The sequence below is a fragment of the Hemitrygon akajei genome, chromosome 26 (genome assembly GCF_048418815.1).
Source record: "Hemitrygon akajei chromosome 26, sHemAka1.3, whole genome shotgun sequence".
In the NCBI taxonomy this organism is placed as follows: domain Eukaryota; kingdom Metazoa; phylum Chordata; class Chondrichthyes; order Myliobatiformes; family Dasyatidae; genus Hemitrygon; species Hemitrygon akajei.
Window position 1 is genome coordinate 29824783 of NC_133149.1, and position 22972 is coordinate 29847754.

The 22972-nt window shown below is 40.6% G+C and overlaps 1 protein-coding gene across 1 annotated transcript in view; it reads left to right on the forward strand.

Moving 5' to 3' along the window:
• The window catches only part of glb1l2 (galactosidase beta 1 like 2), an 80320-nt gene that overhangs the window by 42745 nt on the left and 14603 nt on the right, over positions 1–22972 (forward strand). Inside the window, exons 9-14 of the mRNA XM_073029761.1 lie at positions 6142–6223; positions 8673–8810; positions 9516–9596; positions 11507–11613; positions 15837–15983; positions 20431–20502. Coding sequence (XP_072885862.1) covers positions 6142–6223; positions 8673–8810; positions 9516–9596; positions 11507–11613; positions 15837–15983; positions 20431–20502 — 627 coding nt within the window. The remainder of the gene's footprint in view (positions 1–6141; positions 6224–8672; positions 8811–9515; positions 9597–11506; positions 11614–15836; positions 15984–20430; positions 20503–22972) is intronic.

Below are 22972 nucleotides of genomic sequence, written 5' to 3' on the forward strand. Positions count from 1 at the left end.
AGTAAGGAAGAGAGGGAGGAGATGATTCTTCATTCCCGAAAACCATGAAATGAGGGGAGTTAGCGTGGGAGAGTAATGACAAAGGAGTGTCGGTGTTGTGAAATGCAGGGCATGTCCAAAAGGTCAGGCTGTGCTACTGGATAAAGGCAAACAACTGATATTGCAGATGGAAGAGCTGGCCCGTTCTGCTACAGATAGAGAAGGCGAGTCACCTAAGTTGTAGAACTCAGTATCGAGTCTGGAAGGCTGCAACAAGCCCAGGCAGAAGATGAGTTGTTGCTCCTCAAACTTATGTTGGGCCTCGCTGTATCAATGCAGGTGGCTACAGACTGATGGGACAGAGTAGAAGTGGGATGAAAAAATAAAGTCAGAAGCAAAACGAAGATGAGGGTTATCCTTGCGGATTGAATGCAAGTGTTCTGCAAAATAGTCAATAAATCTATATGTGGATCTCCTGTGTCAAAGAGACCACGATGTAAGCACCAAATTCTGTACACTATGTGGGAAGTAGGGTAAGTTCAATGTAAATTTATTATCAAAGTACATATGTCACCATGTACAACACTGACATTCATTATCTTGTAGGCAATCTCAATAAATCCAATAATAGAATAATAACCTTAATAGAATCAATGAAAGACCATTTGTCTTTTCTTCTACCAGAATGCAAAAGACAACGAACTGTGCAAATACAAAAAAAAATAAGCAGTAAATATCAAGAGCATTTGATGAGTCCTTGAAAGAAAGTCCATAAGTCATGGGAACAGTTCCGTAATAGGGCAAGTGAAATTGAGTGAAGTTATCCCCTTTGGCTCAAGAGCCTGATGGTTGACAGGTACAGGTTTCCCCCGCTATTCGAAGGTAGAGCGTTCCTATGAAATGGTTCGTAAGCTGGAATGTCGTAAAGTGAAGAAGCAATTACCATTTATTTATAAGGGAAAAATTTGTGAGCGTTCGCAGACCCAAAAAATAACCTACCAAATCATGCCAAATAACACATAAAGCCTAAAGTAACAGTAACATATAGTAAAAGCAGGAATGATCTGATAAATACACAGCCTATATAATGTAGGAATACTTTTCTGCAATTATTGCAGCAACTGTCCACCGCAGCGAAAATCTCACGCAAGCGGTCTCGGCAGCACTCGCGGCAAAAACACACGGCGCAAACGCTCCTGGCAGAAACACACGGCGCAAGCGCTCTCGGCAGAAGCACTCTTTCCAGTAACCTTTAAGCTATGAAGCTACCAAATAACACATAAAAATACACAGCCTATATAAAGTGGAAATAATGTATGTACGGTGTAGTTTCACTTACCGGAATCGGGAAGACAGCGAGCGCACTGATGATGGTGTGTTAGGCTGAGTCGTCAGAGGTTGGGGTGGTGGGAGGTAGAGGAGACTGGGGTGTCATCTCATCGTCTTCTGTTTCCATCAGGGCAGGCAGGTCACCTTCTATGTCTGCCTGCCTCGATGTCGAAGGTCGAGGTTCGCCGTCTGCTGTGGCTGATGTGGAAGGATTGAAAAACGAAAGTATGCTTGACTGCTTAGCCTCGCGCATTTTTTCTATCATATAGTTCTCTGTAAGCACTCAAACCATCCTGCAAATATGCCCTAAACCTATGTACCCTTTCATAATTAAAGTCATACTTTTCTGCAATGAGTGCAGCGTTGTCAATTGCAGCGAAAATTTCATGCAATTGCTTCATGTTCAGTTCCTGGACGACTTCACTTTTGAGACGTTTGCTACTGCGTTCTGTTTCGATTGTTATCCTTTCCTCTTCATCAGCTCTTCATCTCTCAGTTCTTGGTCATGGGATGCCAAAACCTCTTCAACATCATCTTCGTCAACTTCCACAAACACTTAGCCAAACTCACTATATTCTTACTTTGTTCACCATGATCGAAACGCTTAATTATGTCTAGTTTTATGCTAAGTGTAACACCCTTAGCTTTTCCGATACTTTAGAACTCATCTTGCTAACGGGCGCACAAAATAAATTGACATAAAGCACAGATGCTCACAGGCATGTATTTAAGCAATGGCGGCTAGAATGCAGTTCCGGGGGAGGAACTTGGTTGCTTGGCGTGCGCGCTGCCTTTTTTTCGTAACAGTGAAAACGCCTTCTGTTAGCGAAAACAGGTAACTAATGTAGGTGTTTCGTAACAGCGAGGTGTCGTAAAGCGAACATTCAAAAAACGGGGGACACCTGTAATAACTGTTCCCGAACCTAGTGTTGTGAGTCCTGAGGCTCCAGTACCACCTTCCTGATGGCGGCAGTGAGAAGAGAGCATGGCTTGGGTGGTGGGGCTTCCTGATGATGGATGCTGCTTTCCTGTGACGGCACTCTGTGTAAATGTGCTCAGTGGAGGGGAGGACTTTACCCGTGATGGACTGGGATGAATCCACTACTTCTTGTACGATCTTCCATTCAAGGGCATTGGTGTTTTCATGCCAGGCTGTGATACAGCCAGTGAATATGCTCTCCAGTACACATCTTTAGAAGTTTGTCAAAGTTTTAAATGAAATGCCGAATCCTTGCAAACTCTTAAGGAAGTAGAGGCGCTGCCGTGCTCTCTTCACAATTGCACTGCGTGCGCTGGGCCCAGGACAGGTCCTCTGAAATGATAACACCGAGGAATTTAAAGTTTTTGACCCTCTCCACCTCTAGTCAGCAGATGAGGACTGGCTCATGGACCTCGGTTTCCTTCTCCTGAAATCAATAATCAGCTCTTTGGTCTTGCTGACATTGAGTAACAGGCTGTTGTTGTGGCACCACACAGCCAGATTTTAAACCTCCCTCCTGTAATGCTGATTCGTCACCACTTTTGATTCGGCCTATGACAGTGGTGTTGTCAGCAAGTGAATCACTACTTCACCTAAACTGACTATTTTGGTTCCTGGATGGTGGGAGTAAAGAGTTAAAACGCCAGGTGTTTCCTCTTCTGCAGCATCATGGGAAAGTGCAGTAAAGGGGGGTGGGGGTGTTTGTGGAGATGAAAGAGTGAACCAGGAAGTTGTAAAAGGAAAGCGAGTTGGGTCGGGGAGGGATGGAATACAGTTGTATTTGACGATACAATCTTATTGAAGCGCAGTTGAGATGGGGACTTGAGGTAGGGCTGAAACAAAAGCTGTTCCATGCCTCTGATATAATTTATCGTTGGTTTCTTGGTTTGTGTGGGGACAGAAAAGACTCAATATTGGTAAATAGGTTAACTATTTATTTACAAGGCAGAAATTAAACATTCAGTAAACCCTTTGATCTAAACTCAATTACAAATACTTATCTAAACTGAGCACCTGAAGCGGCAGGACAAAATAGACACTAACCCTATGCACCATGGCAAATACTTACCTAAAGTGCGTGCATGGGCCCTCTTTACTGCAGCACACCTCCACTGTTTACTGTTCCCATGACACTGGCAATAAGCCCGTAATAACCCAGAGAGTGTTTGGTTACCACGCACTAGATTCAAACTCTGCGGGCACCGTGAAGTTAACAGCTAAATGGAAGCTAGTGGGAGGGCTGCAATGTTCCTTCCACGGGCCAATCACTATTGGAGAGCAGTTTTCACTTAAAAGGTAAGATGGACACCTACTGCGTTGTTCCACCCCTGAAAGATGCAACACTGTGAAACTCAGGTCACAAGCTAGTATAATCCCCGCAGACGCTCGTCGTCGTCATGACGTAGGTGATCAAGGTCCCAAGACTGTGATTATTCTTCGTAAATTTTTCTACAGAAGTGGTTTGTCCATTGCCGCCTTCTGGGCAATGTCATTACAAGACGGGTGACCCCCGCCATTATCAACACTCTTCAGAGATTGTCTCCCTGGTGTCAGTGCTCGCATAATCAGGACTTGTGACATACACCAGCTGCTCCTACAACCATCTATCACCTGCTCTCATGGCTTCACATGACCCTGATCTGCGGGGGGGGGGGGGGTGTTGCTAAGCAGGTGCTACACCTTGTCACCTTGTCTAAAGTTGACCTGCAGGCTAGCAGAGAGAAGGAGCTCCTTCTACCTCCTTTGGTAGAGACATCGTATCTCCACCCCACCATCCACAGCACTATACAGAAAAGATAACCCAATAATACGCAGAATTATCAACCCACCAGTTATGACCCCATGTATTACAGCAGTCCACCAGCATCCCAGTGCCCCAAAAGACCACCAAACTTCTCCTGGGGTGTAGAACTTACGGAGCTGGCCTCCCACTTTCCTCTCTGCTGGATATGATCCCAGACTCATTGGCAATGTAGGTGCAGCACTCCTGACCAATTACAGGCAGTCCAGGGTCATCCTATTTTTCAATGCCACCAGTTGAATATCCATCATCTCAGTTGCTACTCAGCTGATCCCCTTTTCCTAATTTATACTTGCTACTTTATTTCTATGCAATTTAAAGTTCAGTACGTGCAAGTATGTAGATGAGCAGTGGACTGCTGTTACATTTGGGCAGGAACCAATACCCCATTTACCACCCACCTATCAGGCTGCACACCTGTCTTTACTTTGACTGCACACTCCCTCAGTATGACTGCTGGAATTAGCTCAACAATTTGGAGTGATAAACTTTCACAAATAAACTTAAGTTAAGGGGAGGGAAGTTTAAGGGGATATTAGAGGAAGGTTTTTCACTCAGAGAGTGGTTGGTGCATGGAATGCACTGCCTGAGTCAGTGGTGGAGGCAGACACACTAGAGAAGTTTAAGAGACTACTAGACAGGTATATGGAGGAATTTAAGGTGGGGGGTTATATGTGAGGCAGGGTTTGAGGGTCAGCACAACATTGTGGGCCGAAGGCCTGCAATGTGCTGTACTGTTCTATGTTAAACTGCAAGGAATGATTTTTTTTTTAATACATCCTCCCTCTCCTTCCACATCTAGAGTTAATTGCCCCCAGCAATACATCTACCACGTATTTTGGGCTATCAATAGTCTGAAAACTGCTCAACAGGCAACGGCTATCTAATTTGTTCAACTATAGTTTACAATAAAAATAGAAAATCTTGAAAATTCTCAGCAAGTAAGACAACATTTTAGTGTGTAAACAAATAGGTTGTGTTTCAGATCAATAGCTTTTCATCAGAGCTTCTTCCATTATGTTGAGTTTTTATTTCAAATTTCCAGCTTCTGCAGTATTTTGTGTTTGGACGAATAATCAATTGGAAACTTAGTTCAGTGTCTTGCATTGTTTTTAAAGAAAGTTTAAAAGAAGTAACTAGTTTGCTCACTTTGGGAAATGAGTCCAGTCATATAAAAGATTCATAAAATTAATTAATTTCAATCTGACCAAGGTCTAAAGAACTAAAATGGAATGGATTATCAGTGCCAGTACTGAAATTGAGGATTAGACAAATAATACTCGGTCTCAAATTGTGCATTGTTATTCATCTTTGCAAGTGCCTTTGTAGAAAAGCAGCATGAAAGCTTGCGTGATCTCATTTCTGTAGTGCTGCTAAAGTTTCTTGTGTTTAGTGCGCAAATGATTGTATATTTTGTCTGAATATGCAATTAGATTGTTATTTAACACAAATTAGTTCCATTCTCTTTGCAGATTCAGAATGTGCCAGATCTGCGATTTTCCACCGTCCCATGACAATTTCCAAAGCATGATTAAGAATAGTTACTGGTCTGAAGCACCTTTCCTTCAGCAAAGCCTTTAGAACAGACCAGTCTTCTCAATGAGCAAGGATGCAACAGGGATGTAGCTTGTACATTATTACTGGACAATGCAGGATGGAAGAGGAACGATGTTGCAGTTGGTCTCAGTTTCTTGGACAAGGAGAAGTTTTGGAGAGGAAATAAATTGCTGTGTGTTAGAATTCTGGGAGTTCTTTGTTTATGTGTGTGTCCGCAATGAACATATTTTGGAATGTGGTATGTTGCCTTTAGAAGTCAAATAGCTGACGAATTTTAAAAGAAGAAACTGGGACAAATTACTACCCAGCTTTAGAATTTAACAGATTTTATTGTGAATAATAATCAGAAGGAAGTCTGAGCAGTTGACCTCCCTTAGTAATGCTTGCTCTATGGGAAAACTTTTGCCTATGTATTTTAGTTTACCTATTTTACATATCTTGTAAAATGTCTTTTAAATTGTGATCTTGTACTTAGATTTTTCTCATCTACTTTTAGCCTGGCAAACCCAAGATGGTAATGGAATACTGGAGTGGCTGGTTTGACCACTGGGGCAGTACTCATCACATCTATCGGGAAGGTACGTGGAATTGTTTGAGATTTTTTTCTTGTATTTTGAATGAATTTCACTGTCTTTCACTGGCCCTGTCCCTCCTCTCACTCTCTGGAATTCTCTACCTAGATGATTGTGGACAGTTCATTATTGGAGGTATTTAAAGAGGAAATAAATAAATCTTGGAGTGATCAGGAAATTGAGAGCCATGTGGACCTGGCAAAGAAGGAAAGTAGAGACCTGGGGCAGATGATCTATTGAACGGCAGGATGGGTTTAGAGGCCAGGTAGCCTCTCACTGTGCCTATTTTTTGCTGTTCTGGGTTCATGTGTCTGTAATAAAAATTGTTTTTGTGAAGTTGATGAAAGAATTCCATTGCTTAGTTTGCTTTTGATTTATGTGAATTTTCTGCAACCTATTTGTCAAAACAATAAGGGCCAAGCAAATCCTTGCCATGGTCATTAAGTTCCTGGCAGATTTCAAGGAAATTAAAATGTGTCATATTGGCTCTTGGCTCCCAGGTGAATTATTTTCTTGTGCAATCTGTTATTTACTCGGTAAGAACCACATTTAAAATGAGATTTTTGCCCAAACCTGTACAGCAGTTATGGTTTAGTGCATCCTAGTGGAATTCTTAGTCATCAGAGCAAATGCAATTCCTTCGAGCTGCTCCAGGAGAGAAGAGTTGAGTGTCATTACTGCAGTCTCTGTCTCTGCATGATTGCATGAAGCATTTTAGATTTTCTGATAACATGGGCAGAGCAAACAAGCGGGGAAGGATTTTTATTTGTGTAGCTTCTTTCACGAACACAAGACATTCTAAATCACTTTACATCCAGTTGGTGATGTGACGTAGAAAGTCACTGAGTTAGAGGGATGCACAACAGAAATGGGATCTTTATCCCTTCTAGTCCACACTATCAACCACCCATGCAGACTGATCATACAGTATAGCCATACTTAATTCTCCTGATATTCTCATTAACTCCCCCACACCAGACTCAACCAATCACCTTCATAGTTGGGGCAATTTACAGTGTCAGTTAACTTACCAGCTCAAACATTTTGGGGATGTGGGAGGGAAGTGGAGAACCTGGAGGAAACCCACTTGCTCCCAAAATTAAACCACAATGTCTGGTGCTGTGAGGGTATTTTTTTTGGTCTCGTTTTGCACTCTGCTGCTTTTGTTGGAGTTGTAAGTGCTTGTATCAATTTGTACTTTGCCAAGTTCTTTTATCAGCAATATGGCATTACTGCCTAATCTCTTTCAGTGGCATTACTTGAGGGGTAAAAATTATGCAGGTTATGGGGGTTGGGGTTGAGAGGAAACTGCATAGCTCCTGTAGAAAATAGTACAGCAAGCTCTTTTATGAGAAAGAAGTTGGGGAACTGATGTAACATTTTATTTTGAAGCATGATAGTTCCTCTGGATGCAGCTGAAGAGTGAATCTGGATTATGCAAGAGTGGACTTGGGTCAAGCCAGAGACAGAACACAAGAGTCCACTCAGAACAAGTTGAACTATCTGGAAATATGTTGAAATAGAATTATGGAATTTCATTGAACCTGAAAGGGAGTACTCCACTGCTGGCTCCTGGAAAAAGTCCTCCACCAAATCACATGGGGACACTCTTTTGCTCAATTTCCAAAATGATTTTTGTCAAAAATTTCTCCTTCTCCTTTTCACAGATGTTTATGGAATCTGCTATCCCTCACTGGCATGGGATCAAACAATCCTTTTTTCCAAAAAGACCCTTCTTAAACAAATAATTTCCCAACCTTTCTTCCTCCGTCTTTGTGTTAATGTTAACTTTAAACAGATTTTCCGCGGTTGCTATCAAGTTGCTAATTTGCTTTCATGATTTTTGTATGGTGTGAGTTTTAAACTGCTATATTTTCAAGAAACAATTAGTACATACCTCACGTTAAAGACAGTTAGTTGTTTTGGGCAAATATCAACATGCAAGAAATCTGAACAAGGTGCCATCAAGATTTACATGTATAAAACATGTAGATTGTGCTAGAAATGGAAAATAACTGATGAGAAGCAGCAATTGTTGGCTTTGAAGTCCTGGGAACAAATGATTTAGGGTGTGCAGGTATGTATTAAATCTCTGGAGACAGCATGCTCATTTACAGCTTTGTAGGAATAAGTAAAGAAAATTAAGTAAAGCATTGATTATGGAAGTATAAATAAATGGGGTAAGGCTGTCATTGCTCCAATTGGAAGGTAGCAGTGAGCCTGGGTCTAATCAACAATACAACCATCAATCTGCCTTCAATAAGTTTTTCTATACAAATGTCTGCTGTGTAATTCAGTGGCTATATGTAAGGCTTTATGTTAAGCTTCCTATGCATGTAATATGTACCAAAATCCCCTCTGCACATTAGAAATAGATTGTAGTTGAGCCTTGATAAGTATGTTTCCAAACTTTATCTCGTGCAGAGATTTTAGACTTGTTTGATTTCTCCTGCAGGAATATTGAATACCATTGAGGCTCTTTTAAGCAAAGGAGTTTCTATCAATCTCTATATGTTTCACGGTGGGACTAACTTTGGCTTTATGAATGGTGCTCAGGATTTTGGCACCTATATTGCTGATGTCACCAGTTATGGTAAGTTTATGGGAGATGCTGTTGGATTTCTCAGTGGAATGGCAATTGTTCATTTTTGAGATCAGAATCACAATTGATTTTTTTGAATTGGAGATATCAGTTTGATCATACTCAGTAGATGGGGCCTGTGATTCGTTCTGGACTGCTTAAGCCAGTCTTTGGCTGAAAGACAGGTAATGGGTTACAGCATAGACAAATAAAAAAAAAAATCACAGATGCTGAAAATCTAAAATAAAAGTGAATGCACCGGAATCGGTCAGCAGGACAGGCAGTGTCTATGGAAAAAGAACAAGTCAACAGTTGAAATGTTTTTGTCAGAATTAGGAAAAAGTATTCAGGTTATTTTAATTAGCAGAGATTGTGCTGGAGGTGGAAGGTGGATAGGATGATGGGAACAACTCTGATACAGTGAGGCCAGGGATGCTGTGGTGATATGCTGATGAAAGATTAGTGAGGGCAATTGGAAAAAGAATATAAACAGAAGAATATATAAAATCTGTGAAATGTGGAGCAGCAGGAAATGTCCAGCTGGTTAGACCTTGAGTGGAGAGAGAAAGTGGAACTTAATATTACAGATAAACTTGTAGCAGAACTGCCAGTTCTATAAAGGAAGTGAACTACATGAAATTGCTCTATCTAATATAGAGTCTAGAATTAATAAGACAATATTTTCTTGCACCTTGCCTTAATTTTGGTCTTTTCCAGATTATGATGCACCCTTGTCTGAAGCAGGAGATTACACAGAGAAATACGTGCAAATTCGGAAACTCTACAGCAAGTATTTGGGTGAATTCTCTTTACTTTGTGAAATTTATACATTTTGGGGGGGGGGGGGTGGAACTATGACTGCATTTGTTTGTTCCTTCCTGTAGTAACAAGCCAATTCAATGTTGGGTGAGAAGAACTCAATCATCAAATTCAGATGAACATGTTTCAAAAAGAGGTTTCCTGAAATCCCGAAAACCCTGGCAATTTCTGTAGAACATCCTTTACTTTGCCTGTGATCATTGACTTGACAGTGAAATTTGTTATTTAAAACATGAATTGCAAAGAAATTCCGAATTGTTTCTGAATTATGCCCAGAAATGGTGGAATAAAATATCCACAATTTACCATTTTCTTAGTGATTGCTGCTTAACTTTCTGTGTCGCTACTATGAGATAGGCAGCTTTAGCAGAGAAAATTTGGACATCATTATTTATTTTTATTTATTGAGATAAAGCATGGAGTAGACCCTTCCGGCCCTTTGAGCTGCGATGCCCAGCAATTAACTGATTTAACCCTAGCCTAAGCATGGGTCAACGTACAATGACCAATTAACCTACTAACTGGTACATCTTTGGACTATGGGAGGAAACCGGAGCACCCAGCGGAAACCCACACTGTCACAGGGATGACGTGCAAATTCCTTACAGACAGCAATAGGAATTGAAATTGGGTGGCTGGTACTGAGAAGCACTCTATGCATGGGGCATAATTATTTTGCACTTATTCTATGCTATAGCTGCTTTTTGCACAATGCTGACACCAACAGTCTATTCACAGTACTTTTTGCATATCACAGACTAATTATTTAGTATACTGCATCATCCTCGTGGAATAACTTCCTACCTTTTTGTTTATGAGGATTCAACTTGAATACAATTTACCTTCTTGGGTGCTGACTGTTAATGCATATTTACTTACTACACGTCATGAACCAGCATAATGTTTCATTGTACATAATGTTTCACTGCATATTAGCATTTTCTAATCTTTGATCATTTAAAATGTATCCTGTCATATTGTTTTTTCCATCAAACAGGTTTTCTCATGTTGCTCAAAATTTGCCATTCGTGCCAACTTGTTTAACTTGTCCATAATCCCTTGTAGTCTGTTTCCTTACACTTATTGTCCAGTGCTTCAAACTTGTGCATGCAAGTCCTGAAGAAGGCTCTTGGCCTGAAATGTCGACTGTTTATTCTTTTCCATCGATGCTGTCTGACCTACTGAGTTCCTCCAGATTTTAGTGTGTGTTGCTTTGGATTTCCATCGTCTGCAGATTTTCTCATTTTTATGATATACTACTCCACTGCAAAGTCCCTTTGAGGGATGCCTACCCCAAAGAAGTTTAAATCTTCCCTTCAGACATTCAGTGAAACCTTCTCTCACTGCTCCCCCTGTGTGATCTCTGCTGCCCTCTGACTGTCCTGAAGATGGGTCTTGGCCCAGAACATCGACTACTTACTTTTTTCCATGGATACTGCCTCACCTGAGTTCCTCCAGCATTTTGTGTGCGTTGCATATAAAATTTTGTTTTCTCATCTATGCCATTCACAGAACATGTGAAAAGCAGAAGGATCATTATTGATTCCTATGCATCCTTTAACCAAACCTGGATTACTGTTTCCCTGGACCTCATGAGCCCATATTTCTGTAACTACTTTTAATATGGTGCTTTGTCAAGTGCTTTTTTTTTTGAAAATGCTGAGTTACTAAATCCACTCTTTACCCTACTAATTACACCCTAATGATTTAGTCAAACTTGATTTTCTCTTCATAAAGCAATGTCTTTACTGCATACTGTTAAGACATATTACTGCATCCTTAATGGTGAAGTCAAGCATTTTGCCAGAATATGTTCTCTTTTTATAGGTTATGTTAGATCACAGGTTGCATTTTAAAATTAGACAAAATTTTCTCACACTTTCTCACAGGTGGAGAAATACCTGAAATGCCACCTATGATGAAAAAGCAACGATATGCTCCTATTCAACCAAAGGAATACATTTCATTATGGGATGCACTCGGTCAGGTAGAAAAGGTACATTTTGTTGATTATTGTTTACTACGTAGCCATCCATTAAACCTAAATGTGCAGGGTGAGTGATGCTGACACACATTGGATGCAGTTGTTAATAGGTTTGGCAAAGTCAGTCCTGATCATAAACATTGGAAGTGATGGCATTTTCCAGTTGGAGGCAACCGTTGCTTTTAACTTGAATGCTTCTAATTTCCATCTTGCATAATGGAGTATCACTTCAAAGTGAGACTTGAAATTTGAATGTTCATTGCACTTACACTGGGTTCCTTATAGGTGAGGTTGTACACGGTTTGGCTTTAAAATAAATACTTATATAAAACTCTGGTTAGGCCACATCTAGAGTATTGCATACAGTTCTGGTTGCCCCACAATAGGAAAGATGTTTGAGGCTTTGGTGAGAGTGGGAAGAGGTTTACCAGGATGCTGCCTGGTTTAGAGGGCATGTGCTATCGTGAGAGGCTGGGCAAACTTGGATTGTTTTCATCGGCGCAGCGGAAGCTGAGGGGAGATCGGAGAGTTTTACAAGATTATAGGAGGCATAGGTAGATAGGGGGTATCTGTTTCCCAGGGTAGAAAGGTGTAAAACCAGAGGTCTTGCATTGAAGGTGAGAGTGGGTAGGTTCAAAGGGGATGTGAGGGGTAAGTTTTTTTACTCAGAGAATGGTGGATGCCTGGAATGTGCTGTCTGGTACGGTGGTAGAAGCAAATACATTAGAGGCTTTTAAAAGACATTTAGATAGGTACATCAATGTGAGGAAGATGGAGAGATATGGACATTTGTGTAGGTAGGAGGGATTAGTTTTTGGGGCTTTCAAATTTACTTTTTAACTGATTCAGCACAACATTGTGGGCCGAAAGGTCTGCTCCTGTGCTGTACTATTCTGTGTTCTATTAACCAATCAGTTCTTCCTAAACGAGTTTCAAATATAGGAACTATGTGCCTCCTGAGATGAGACTTTCTAATAAGTGCCCTGACATTTACTCTGGCATGTAACTTCATTGCATTCTCACTACATCACTTTAAAATGTAAACGTATGCCAGGTCTCTCAGATGATGAACGGTTTGGGGGGAATAAACTAAAATTGAGAGGAAAGTTAATGCAATGGAAGTATCAGGGGACATCATAACATACATGCATTATATCTTTGAAAATCGGAAATGTTGAAATGATCAACATTTCAAGCTTCTAATGCCTGGATTTTCTAATGTAAGAGGAACAAAAAAATAAACTTTACGAAGCTTGAAATGTGCACTTTTAGATTTGCTCTGAAGTTAAATTCCCCAGTCTAAGATTAGTTCTTACCTTCAGTCACATCCAGTAGCATTTATCTACTGTGAGTCAGTTGACCACATTGCTATATATTTCATAGGGATTAACATGTAGGTGACTGAATAGTCTAAATATGTGGATATACAGTATCTGAATGATTGGTAATGCAGCTGTTTGTTTGCACAACAGAAAGTCCTTGATTTTGTGAATAGTTTGCTTGATTCATCGAAACATAATACATTTACCAGCAATAAATGTTGTTTGTTTTATCCATTGTAATGCATCATGGGCTGGTTGAGCAATGCAGCCAGGCTTGTAAACATTAGGAAGCTGTTGGGAAAGTAAGGAGGTCAAAGAGGCTGCAAAGAGATATCAACATTTAAAGTGATTTGGTAGGGTCTACAGATGGATGTGTTATATCGGCCAATGTATTAATCAGAAATGGAGGCAAAGTAAGCTGTGAAGGCTTTAATCACTGAAGTTTAGAAGAATGAGGGGAAACCTATTGAATATTGAAAGGCCTAGGCAGAGTGGATGTGGAGAGGATGTTTCCTGTATTGGATGAGTCTTGGACCAGAGGGTACAGCCTCAGAATAGAGGGGCATCCACTTAGAACAGAGATGAGAAGGAATTTCTTTAACGAGAGAGTGGTGAATCTGTGAAATTCATTGCCACAGACAGCTGTGGAGGCCAAGTCATTTGGTATATTTAAAGCAGAGTTTTATAGCTTCTTGGTTAGGCAGGGGAATGGGGTTGAGATGGACAATAAATCAGCCATGATAGAATGGCAGATGAGGCTCGATGGGCCAAATGGCCTAATTCTGCTCCTGTGTCTTACGGTCTTGTACAGAAGGCAATCAGCAAGACAAATAGTGGCAGTTGTCTTGCTTGAAAGTGTGGTGGGGATTAAGTAAAACCATATGAAAATTTTGCTTTGGTTATACATTTGGAGACTTATTTATGATAAATATTTATGTAGAGTGGGGAAATTAATGTATTTTTTACAGTGTATAATGTGGTTGTATATTGCTGTTGAATTTCTAGACAATATCATTTTAGTGCGTCAGGCTGTTTGCTGGGAGACTATCTTGCCTTGCTGAAAGCTTAGTATTAGATCCATAGTTTCAGGATAAAGTATTAGCTATGCAGGTCTGAGGTCAGGTTTTTTTTAACTTGGAATGCATGATTTTTTTGGAATTCTGCTTCCCAGGATCTTGTGGATAATCAATCATTTTAGGCCTAAAGAGAATACAAAGATATTGTAATGAAGTAGGACAATAGAATTAATGAAGAAACCAACTCATTAGGAACATTACAGTGCATTTTTTTTGTTCTCAACCATTTAGCAAGTCAGGTGATTTTAAAGTTTTTGTGCGTTTGTTGTCTGTTGCTACTTGACGATTAGTACTTGGCAATTAACCAGGTTTGTTGAAGAGGATTGAATTAATGCTATTTCAGGTTATTTCTGTTTGTTCCCCTACTGAATGTGTGCTGTTTTAGCTGGCTTAGTACCACAGCATGAAGGGCCTTAACATGCAAGCCAATTGGGTTCAATTACAAAAAATTCTTGAGTTTTCAGTGTGATGTTTTAAATGTACTGGTTTACTGGTTAACCCTTGGGATCGAATGACGGACAAGTCAAAGGTTTGAAACAATTGCAAATGTTTGGATCTATAGAAGCTCCTGTTTCATCCTTGCTTTAATGTCTCTGTTGCTCTGTAACCTCTTCGCCATCCTCCAGCCCCAGATCTTGGCTATTCCTATGACTTCTAACAAGCTTTCATATTTCAAGATCTTTCTTGTATCTTGGATGCTGGTCCTTTGCACTTCTTCAGATTTTAATCCCATGGAATTGCTTTGGTGCTGAGCTCGGGAATTATATCTCTGAAGTTTTGTTTGTTCATTTAAGATGTTCTATAACTATAACCATTGCCTTGGGAAAGGAAGGGTGTCGGGACCAGGGGCGAGGGTCGGGCCGGTTCTGCTCGCTGCTTTGCAGTGTTTACTGAGCTCTGCACTGAGCTGAAGCTGTGGCTTGCACTGGCTGCAGCTTTGCCTGGCTTCATGTCTGAGGGCTCACTTTCGTTCTGAAGGCTATTTGCTTACTTTTGTTTGCACGGTTTGTTTTTTCCCCCTCTGCACATTGGGTGCTTCATGGTCTCTTTTTTTTAAATGAGTTCTTTTGGGTTTCTTTGTTTTGTGACTGCCTGGAAGGAGACGAATCGCAAGATTGTATAATGTATACATACTTTGAACTTTGTGGTCAAGTCTTTGGCTATGTGCCCTTTTCTCAATCTGTATGGGTTTCAGATTTTTGTTTGATAATACAGGTTTCCCCCGCTATCTGAAAGTAGGCCGTTCCTATGAAACCTTTCATAAGCTGAAATGGTGTAAAGCAAAGAAGCAGTTACCATTAATTTGTGTGGGAAGAATTTTTGAGTGTTCCCAGACCCAAAAAAAACCTACCAAATCATACCAAATAGCACATAAAACCTAAAATAACACTAACATATAGTAAATGCAGGAATGATATGATAAATACACAGCCTATATAAAATAGAAATAATGTATGTACAGAGTAGTTTCACTTACCAGAATCGGGATTTAGCCAAAAACTGATTTGTAGAAAAAAAATCAGCACGTACACGCATGTGCACACATCTGCCCGCGCAAGGCCTCACGGTCACGGTAGTCTTTCTCAGGGTAAACACAAGTTTAAAGCAGGCGCCTTTTTCATAAAAGCGAAAATCCTCCAGATATCTTTCGGTTAGCGAAAACAGGTACTAATGTAGGTCTTTGGTAAAAGCGAAGTGGCGTAAAAGCGAACTTTCGTAAAGCACGGGACACCTGTATGTCAATACAGTGCTTTGGGAGATTTCATTATGCTAAAATTATTATTTTGAGTGTAGATTGTTTTTATTAAAGCTACTATGTATTCATCTGTCTTTGTAGTCAATCAGGAGTGAAAGACCAATCAATATGGAGAACCTGCCAATAAACAATGGAAGTGGGCAGTCCTACGGATACACGTTATATACTACAGTAATAAGTAGTGGTGGAGTACTACATGCTGGCCAGAATGTCCGTGACAGAGCACAGGTAAACAAGTTTGATTTTATATAGACAATGGTTTCCGGTTAATTGGGACACATTGCGACCAGTACATTTTGACCGAAGTAAGTGTCTGCCCCAATTAACTGACGTTTCGTGGAAATAGTTGAAAATGTTTTTTTTTAAAAAAGAAAACTGCTATTTAACCAAGTAACGAATGGTGTGTCTAAATGAAATGCAGAACAAATTAGAACACTACCAATCCTACTACAGTACTATAAAACTGTATTAGTTCCTAATAGTTACCAACAGAGGAATTCATCCAGTGAACGTTGCTGGGTTCTTTTGATTGACTGGAAATGAACAAAATCAGTACTGACAACTAGTGCAGCTATCAGACTGCTTTCATTGCCTTCTTGTACGTTCTCCCCATGACCATGTAGGTTTCTTCCAGGTACTCTGGTTTCCTCCCACAGTCCAAAGATGTATCAGTTGGTAGGTTAATCGGTCGTTGTAAACTGTCCTGTGATTAAGTCGGGGGTTGCTGGACAACACAGTTTGAAGGACTGAAAGAGCCTGTTCTGTGCTGTGTCCCAATAAATAAATAAATAACTGCTATATAGGCATCCATAGCATAGTAAATTTTAAATTGTCCCATTTAGGCCTAAAGATTTAATTGCTGTAGAGGCTTTCTTACTCTTGTGGGATAACTTCTTTCCTGATGAGGAGGATCACTGTGCTTGGCAGCTGAGACTTATGGCTTTGTAAACAATCTGGGGTCTGGGGCCTCCTCTGTGGTGGTTGTAGGAGTTAACTCTGGAACTGCAGGAACTGAATCTACTTTGATCATTGCTTCTCTCCTGTTCAACTTCTTGTCTTCCTTTTTCTCACCTTCCTTTTTCTTCTAGTTTCTTGTATCTCTGAATTTGTAATACCTTGAGCAATCCGGTGGGACTAGGTGAGAGTAGCGTTCGGCACGGACTAGAAGGGCCGAGATGGCCTGTTTCCGTGCTGTAATTGTTATATGTTATATGGTTATATTAGGTGTTGTTTATCCTCTTTCATTTCCGTAGCACTTATGTAATCCTCCTTTTTTCTTTTCCTTTTTCTTCTTTCTAGTTTGTGCATTTTGATCTTGGGAAGGTACATTTTGTTCACTGAAGTATCCTCTCATTAATCCTTCTATTGCTCCCTTTACAATCTGATCTTTCGACTTGTTTTTTTCATCCACAACATCATCTGACTAACCCTCTCCTGTGGCTCCATGTTTACAAGCAACTTTTTGACTCCCACAAGAAGTTCATGTAATAACCTTAATTTCCCTTCCAGCTTAAAACCAAGCCACATTTCACAACCCCATATGTTGGCCCTCCTGTTTTTACCATGTATAAGCCCAGTTTGACTTGTTGGTTGTTGTATTTCACTGTTACGAATGTCTGTTATGAAAGATCACAGAAATGATTTTTTCTCCAATACAAGTTCTTAGTTAGATATCCACAGGCTTCAGTACAGCATCTTTGAAATGCTGTTCAAACTCATCTTGTGGAATGGTTGAAACAGCTGAATCAGCATCCAATTCCATTTTAATTAATTTGACGTTCACTTCTGGTGTAAGCCATATTGCTTGTCTGTTGCTAGTTTTCACATTGTAAATCTCTAGACTGCTCAGTCCCATGTCACTCTCATTATTGTCAGATTTTTCATCAACAGCATGTAGATTAGTGCTCTTTTTGAAACTGCAACTTATCTTTTTCACTTCCTGTAAAGTCCATTTGTTTTTGTTTGCCCAGCATGTTCTTTGTACGTGTCCTAGTTTGTGTATGTGAGCCCCGGCCACAAGGGTAACACAGTTCATTCGGCCAAGTACCGTAGATGTCGGATTATAAGCTGCTACTTTTTTCCCACATTTTGAACAGCTTTGAACTCTGCGGCCTTTAATACGGAGCGGCTAATACATGATTTTTTTCATGCCGCCAAAAACATTTTGCCTCATAACAGTAGACCAATAAAATTGATGAGTAGTTCACAGAGGTCCAATGAAATTGTACGATAAATCAAGCGCACTTTCACAATTAAATTATTGTAAATCAGTCATTTGTACTCACCCTCATCAACATGGAAAACACTCGAAGAAAAGCATTGTGCTGCCTTTATGGCAGTTATTTAGTTTATAATATTTTCGCTTAGTAATTCATTTTCTAGTTAAAGTTAGAAGAGTTTTAACTATATTTGTTTTCTGTACTACATCGCGGGATGCTATGACGTCACACCCGGTTTCGCCGCGTCTTGTGGGATACCGGTTTGAGATAAACGGGACGGCGGGGGGCGAGCGGCGGAGCGAAAACGCTGCTTTTAAGTTAAAGGCGATCAATAACTTTTCCTGGTAGGCTGCAGTATATATATTTTTTACCAGTCGTTAGGAGATATTGGAATGTTGTTCAGTAAAAAAGTATACGCAACGTATATTTAAAAGTAGCCGCGTTACAGGCACGGTTCGAAAAAAAGCATTTGCAATATGTATTTGTTTATGTTACCATATGGATTTAATTAAAAGTTAAAAAATCCTCACGTGTAATATCTTTCTGTGTAAATATCTCATATTACAATGTGGGACACCTGCGGCCAAAAATCCGGTGCGGCCGAAAATCCGGTGCGGCCTAAAATCCGGTGCGGCCCGTACAAGTAAAAAATTGATTTTCTTTCTAAAATTAGAGCCAGCGGCTTTTAATCAGGTGCGCTCTGTAGTCCGGAATCTACGGTAGGTTTTTGTTTAGATGATGCAATTTTGTTCACCCTCACTTTCATTCCTGACTGTAACTCTGTCTGCAGTTTCCAATGAAACAGCAATTTCAACTGCTCTTAAATGTAAGTCGTGCTTCAGTTAGGAGCCAATTTTTAGTGCTTTCTTGTAAGATTCCACAAACTAAATGATCTCTCTGTTCATCATTAAGCCCTTTACTGAACTGACAATACTTAAGCCAACTTCTTCAGTTTAGTGGCGTAAGCTGAAATGAACTTCTCTTCCTTTTGATTCTGCTTATGAAGCCAAACTGTTTTGCAGTCAGCAATTATATTCATGATATCAGCAAAGCTAGATTTGGCTGGTTTTGTTGGAGCAGTCAAAATTCTAAGGAAACTGTATGCCTTTAAACCTAATGCACTCTACAAAATTGGTACTTGTTTCTCATTGGCTATTTAATTTGCTTTAAAATACGGATCAGTTTGCTCCTTATCTCTTGTATAATCAAACGTGTCAGTCTTTCCAATGTCGTCAACCTATTCTGATTTTTTTTAAAATTATGATTAGTATCACCTGGTACATATTGTTTATGAACCCTTGAATTTGTCCCTGAATTTGTCCATTTCTTGCCTTATTTTAAAACTTGATCCACTTTATCCCCTCGCAAAGAAAGAGTGCTGCACTTTTTTTTACTCCACCGTTTTTCTCTGCTTTTATTTTTTATTCGAATGTCTCGCTGTGCTTCAACAGGTAGGTAGTCATCTCTGGTTTGTTTAAAACTTCCTCGTTGCCACTGTTATGTAACTCCAAAACATCAAGCTATTCAAAAGAAAAACAAGTCCGAAACGGCGTGATGACATAAGCAATCTACATTTGTGTGCACTTTTACGTATAACCCATAATGAATTATTTAAACAACAAAGGATGCTTAATCAAACAATTTATTTACAATATTACTGAAATATCAAATACACAACAACTAGCAGCACTGGGACCCTACGGGGGATGGTATTGGCTCCCTTCCTGTTTACCCTGTATACCTTGAACTTCAGATGCAATACTGAGTCATGTCATCTGCAGAAATTCTCTGATGACTCAGCAATAGTTAGGTGTATAAAGGGAGGATGAATACAGGGCCCTGATGGAGGACTTTGTAACTGAGAATGTATGGTGACGTCATGCAGCCAATGCAGTTTCTGCCTTGGGCACCTACAAACTGATACTACATTGAGATTGAACAATAATGAGCAGATAATTCTGCCCAGTACCTTGTAAGACAAATTGCCAGCATCACCAGCATTGTTACCATCACTACTGTTTACTGTGGTTAGGTGTACCGAGTGGAATCTGTGTAGAGTTTGCATGTTCTACCAGTGACAGTGGGAACTTCCTCTGGATACTCCAGCGGAATCCATATCCCAAACTTGCGTTAGCTGGTCGATCAACAGGCTAGTGTAAATTATTTGTCATATATGCACGTGACAGGAGTTAATTGAGGCATTTGTGGGGGGAAAATAGGTTAACTGGAGAAATAAGTGGAGGAATGAGTTTGAGGGAATTGCTCTCAGATTTGATAGGCAGAATGGCCTCATTCTATGACCTAAGGGAAATCTTGAAAAATGGTATCACGTTGTGTTTATTTTGTTACTTTGTATGCACCTATTTGTTGCTCTGTCCCATTTCTGTTAGGAGTTTATTGTCCATGCTTCCTGGTTTCTATTTACATAATTTACGGTAGTTCATTTTATTTTCCAGGTATTCCTTAATGATCTTTCTATTGGATTCCTGGACTACAAAAATGTGGAATTGACGGTCCCAGACATTACGGTGAATGCCCTTAAAATATCATATTTTTAGATCAAGGAGCAAACGGGTATTTCTTTTAAAGGTAGCAGCCATACAAAATCATGCTATAAGATCACAATATTATAAGAATATTGATTACAGTAGAAGGTGAGGTCACTTTCATGTCATGCCTTTCATCCCTTCTGGGCATCCAAAACTCATTGATACCTTTACTTTGAATTATGAGCAAACGGACAGAGGAGTTTGTATACAGCAAATGAGATAATTATCAAGTTCATCATTTTCTGAAGCAATAGACCAAGGGATAAATATGAAACAAAATGGACTCTTTACCTCAAAATCTACCCCTTTTGACTTTGCACCTTATTGTCTACCTGCAGTGCACTTTCTCTATAACTGTAATACTTTATTCTGCACCTTGTTATTGTTTTACTTTGTACTATTTAAATGAACTTTTGTAATGAATTGATCTGTATGAACAGTACATAAGACAATTGAAAGTCTTGCATAATAAATAAAGCAATTTCCATGGGGAGAAGATTCATGGAATTTTAATGGCTCAAGCACAAAGTGTATCTATTTGATCCACTAAGCTCCTGCTAGCTCTATTCAAGAACACCTCATCTAGTTGCACCCCCTACCCTTTGACCCTACAATTGCTTTTTTCCCCCTTTCCTTTCAAGTACAGATCCAGGTTCTGATTTTGAACAGTATGGTTGAATCCCTGACATGAATTCAGATTTGAACCACATGCTGAGTGAAAAGGGTTTTCCTTTGTCATCTCTTTTGGAAATTTTGCAAATTATTGCATTCCATCTCCTCTAGTTTTTAAGCCCTTAGATGATCTGAGAACCTAAAAATCAGGAAGGTTTTATATTAGATCAACAATGTCCTTTTTTTTTACAAAGAGAACAACTTTCTTCTCCTGTTGAACACAAAATGCTGGAGGAATTCAGCAGCCCAGGCAGCATCTAAGGAAAAGAGTAAACAGGCCAAAACCCTTCAGCAGCACTGGAGAAGAAAAGCTGAGGAATAGATTGAAAAGGTGGGGAGAGGGGAGAGAGGAACACCAGGTGACAGGTGAAATCTGAAAGGGGGAGGGATGAAGCAAAGAGCTGGGAAGTTGGCTGGTGAAAGAGACAGAAGACCATGGAAGAAAGAAAAGGGGGTGGGAGCACCAGAGGGAGGCGATGAGCGAGCAAAGAGATAGGGTGAGAGAGGGGAAAGGGGATGGGGAATGGTGAAGGAGAGGGGGAGTGGGGGCATTACCAGAAATTTGAGAAATTGATGTTCATGCCATCAGGCTGGAGACTACCCAAACAGAATATGAGATGTTATTCCTCCAACCTAAATGTGGCCTCATCACAACAGTGGAGGAGGCCGTGGATGGACATATCGGAATGGGAAGTGGAATTAAAATGGGTGGCCACTGGAGGATTCGGCTTTTTCTGGCAGATGGAGCGTAGGTGCTCGGCAAAGTGATCTCCCAATCTATGTTGGGTCTCGCCAATATACAGGAGGCCACACCAGGAGCACCGGATACAGTAGATGGCCCCTGCAGACTCACAGATGAATTGTCCCTGGAAGGACTGTTTGGGGCCCTGAATTGCAGTGAGGGAGGAGGTGTACGAGCAGGTGTAGCACTTGTTCTGTTTGCAGGGATAAGTACTAGGAGGGAGATCAGTGGGGAGGGACAGATGGACAAGGGAGTCGTGAAGGGAGCGATCCCTGCGGAAAGCAGAAAATGGGATGGGAGGGAAAGATGTGCTTGGTGGTGGAATCCCATTGGAGGTGGTGGAAGTTTCGGAGAATTGTGTGCTGGATGCAGAGGCTGGTGGGGTGGTAGGTGAGGACAAGAGGAACCCTAGCCCTGGTAAGATGGTGGGAGGGTGGGGTAAGACCAGACATGCGTGAAATGGAAAAGATGCAGTTGTGGGCAGCATTGATAGTGGAGGAAGGGAAGCCCCTTTCTTTGAAAAACCGAGGGCATCTCCTTCGTTCTAGAATGAAAAGCCTCATCCTGAGAACAGATGTGGCAGAGACAGAGGAATTGAGAGAAGGGGATGGCGTTTTTACAAGTAACAGGTAGCTGTGAGAGTCTGTGGGTTTATAATAGACATTAGTAGATAAGCTGTCTCTGGAGATAGAGACAGTGAGATCGAGAAAGGGGAGGGAGATGTTCGGAATGGGCCAGGTAAATTTGAGGGCAAGGTTGGAGGTGAAGTGGATGAAGTCGACAAGTTCAACTTCTCCCCCCCCCCCCCCCCCCCCCACCCACCTTTTGAATCTACTCCTCAGCTTTTATCTCCAGACCTGCCGAAGGGTTTTGGCCTGAAGTGTTGACTGTACTCTTTTCCATAAACCCTACAGCATTTTGTGTGTGCTGCTCGGATTTCCAGCATTTGCAGATTTTCCCTTGTTTGATAATGCAGATCAACAGGAGATGAAACAGAGCCCCTCATCCCTGCCCCGATTCAGCACTACCTCAATG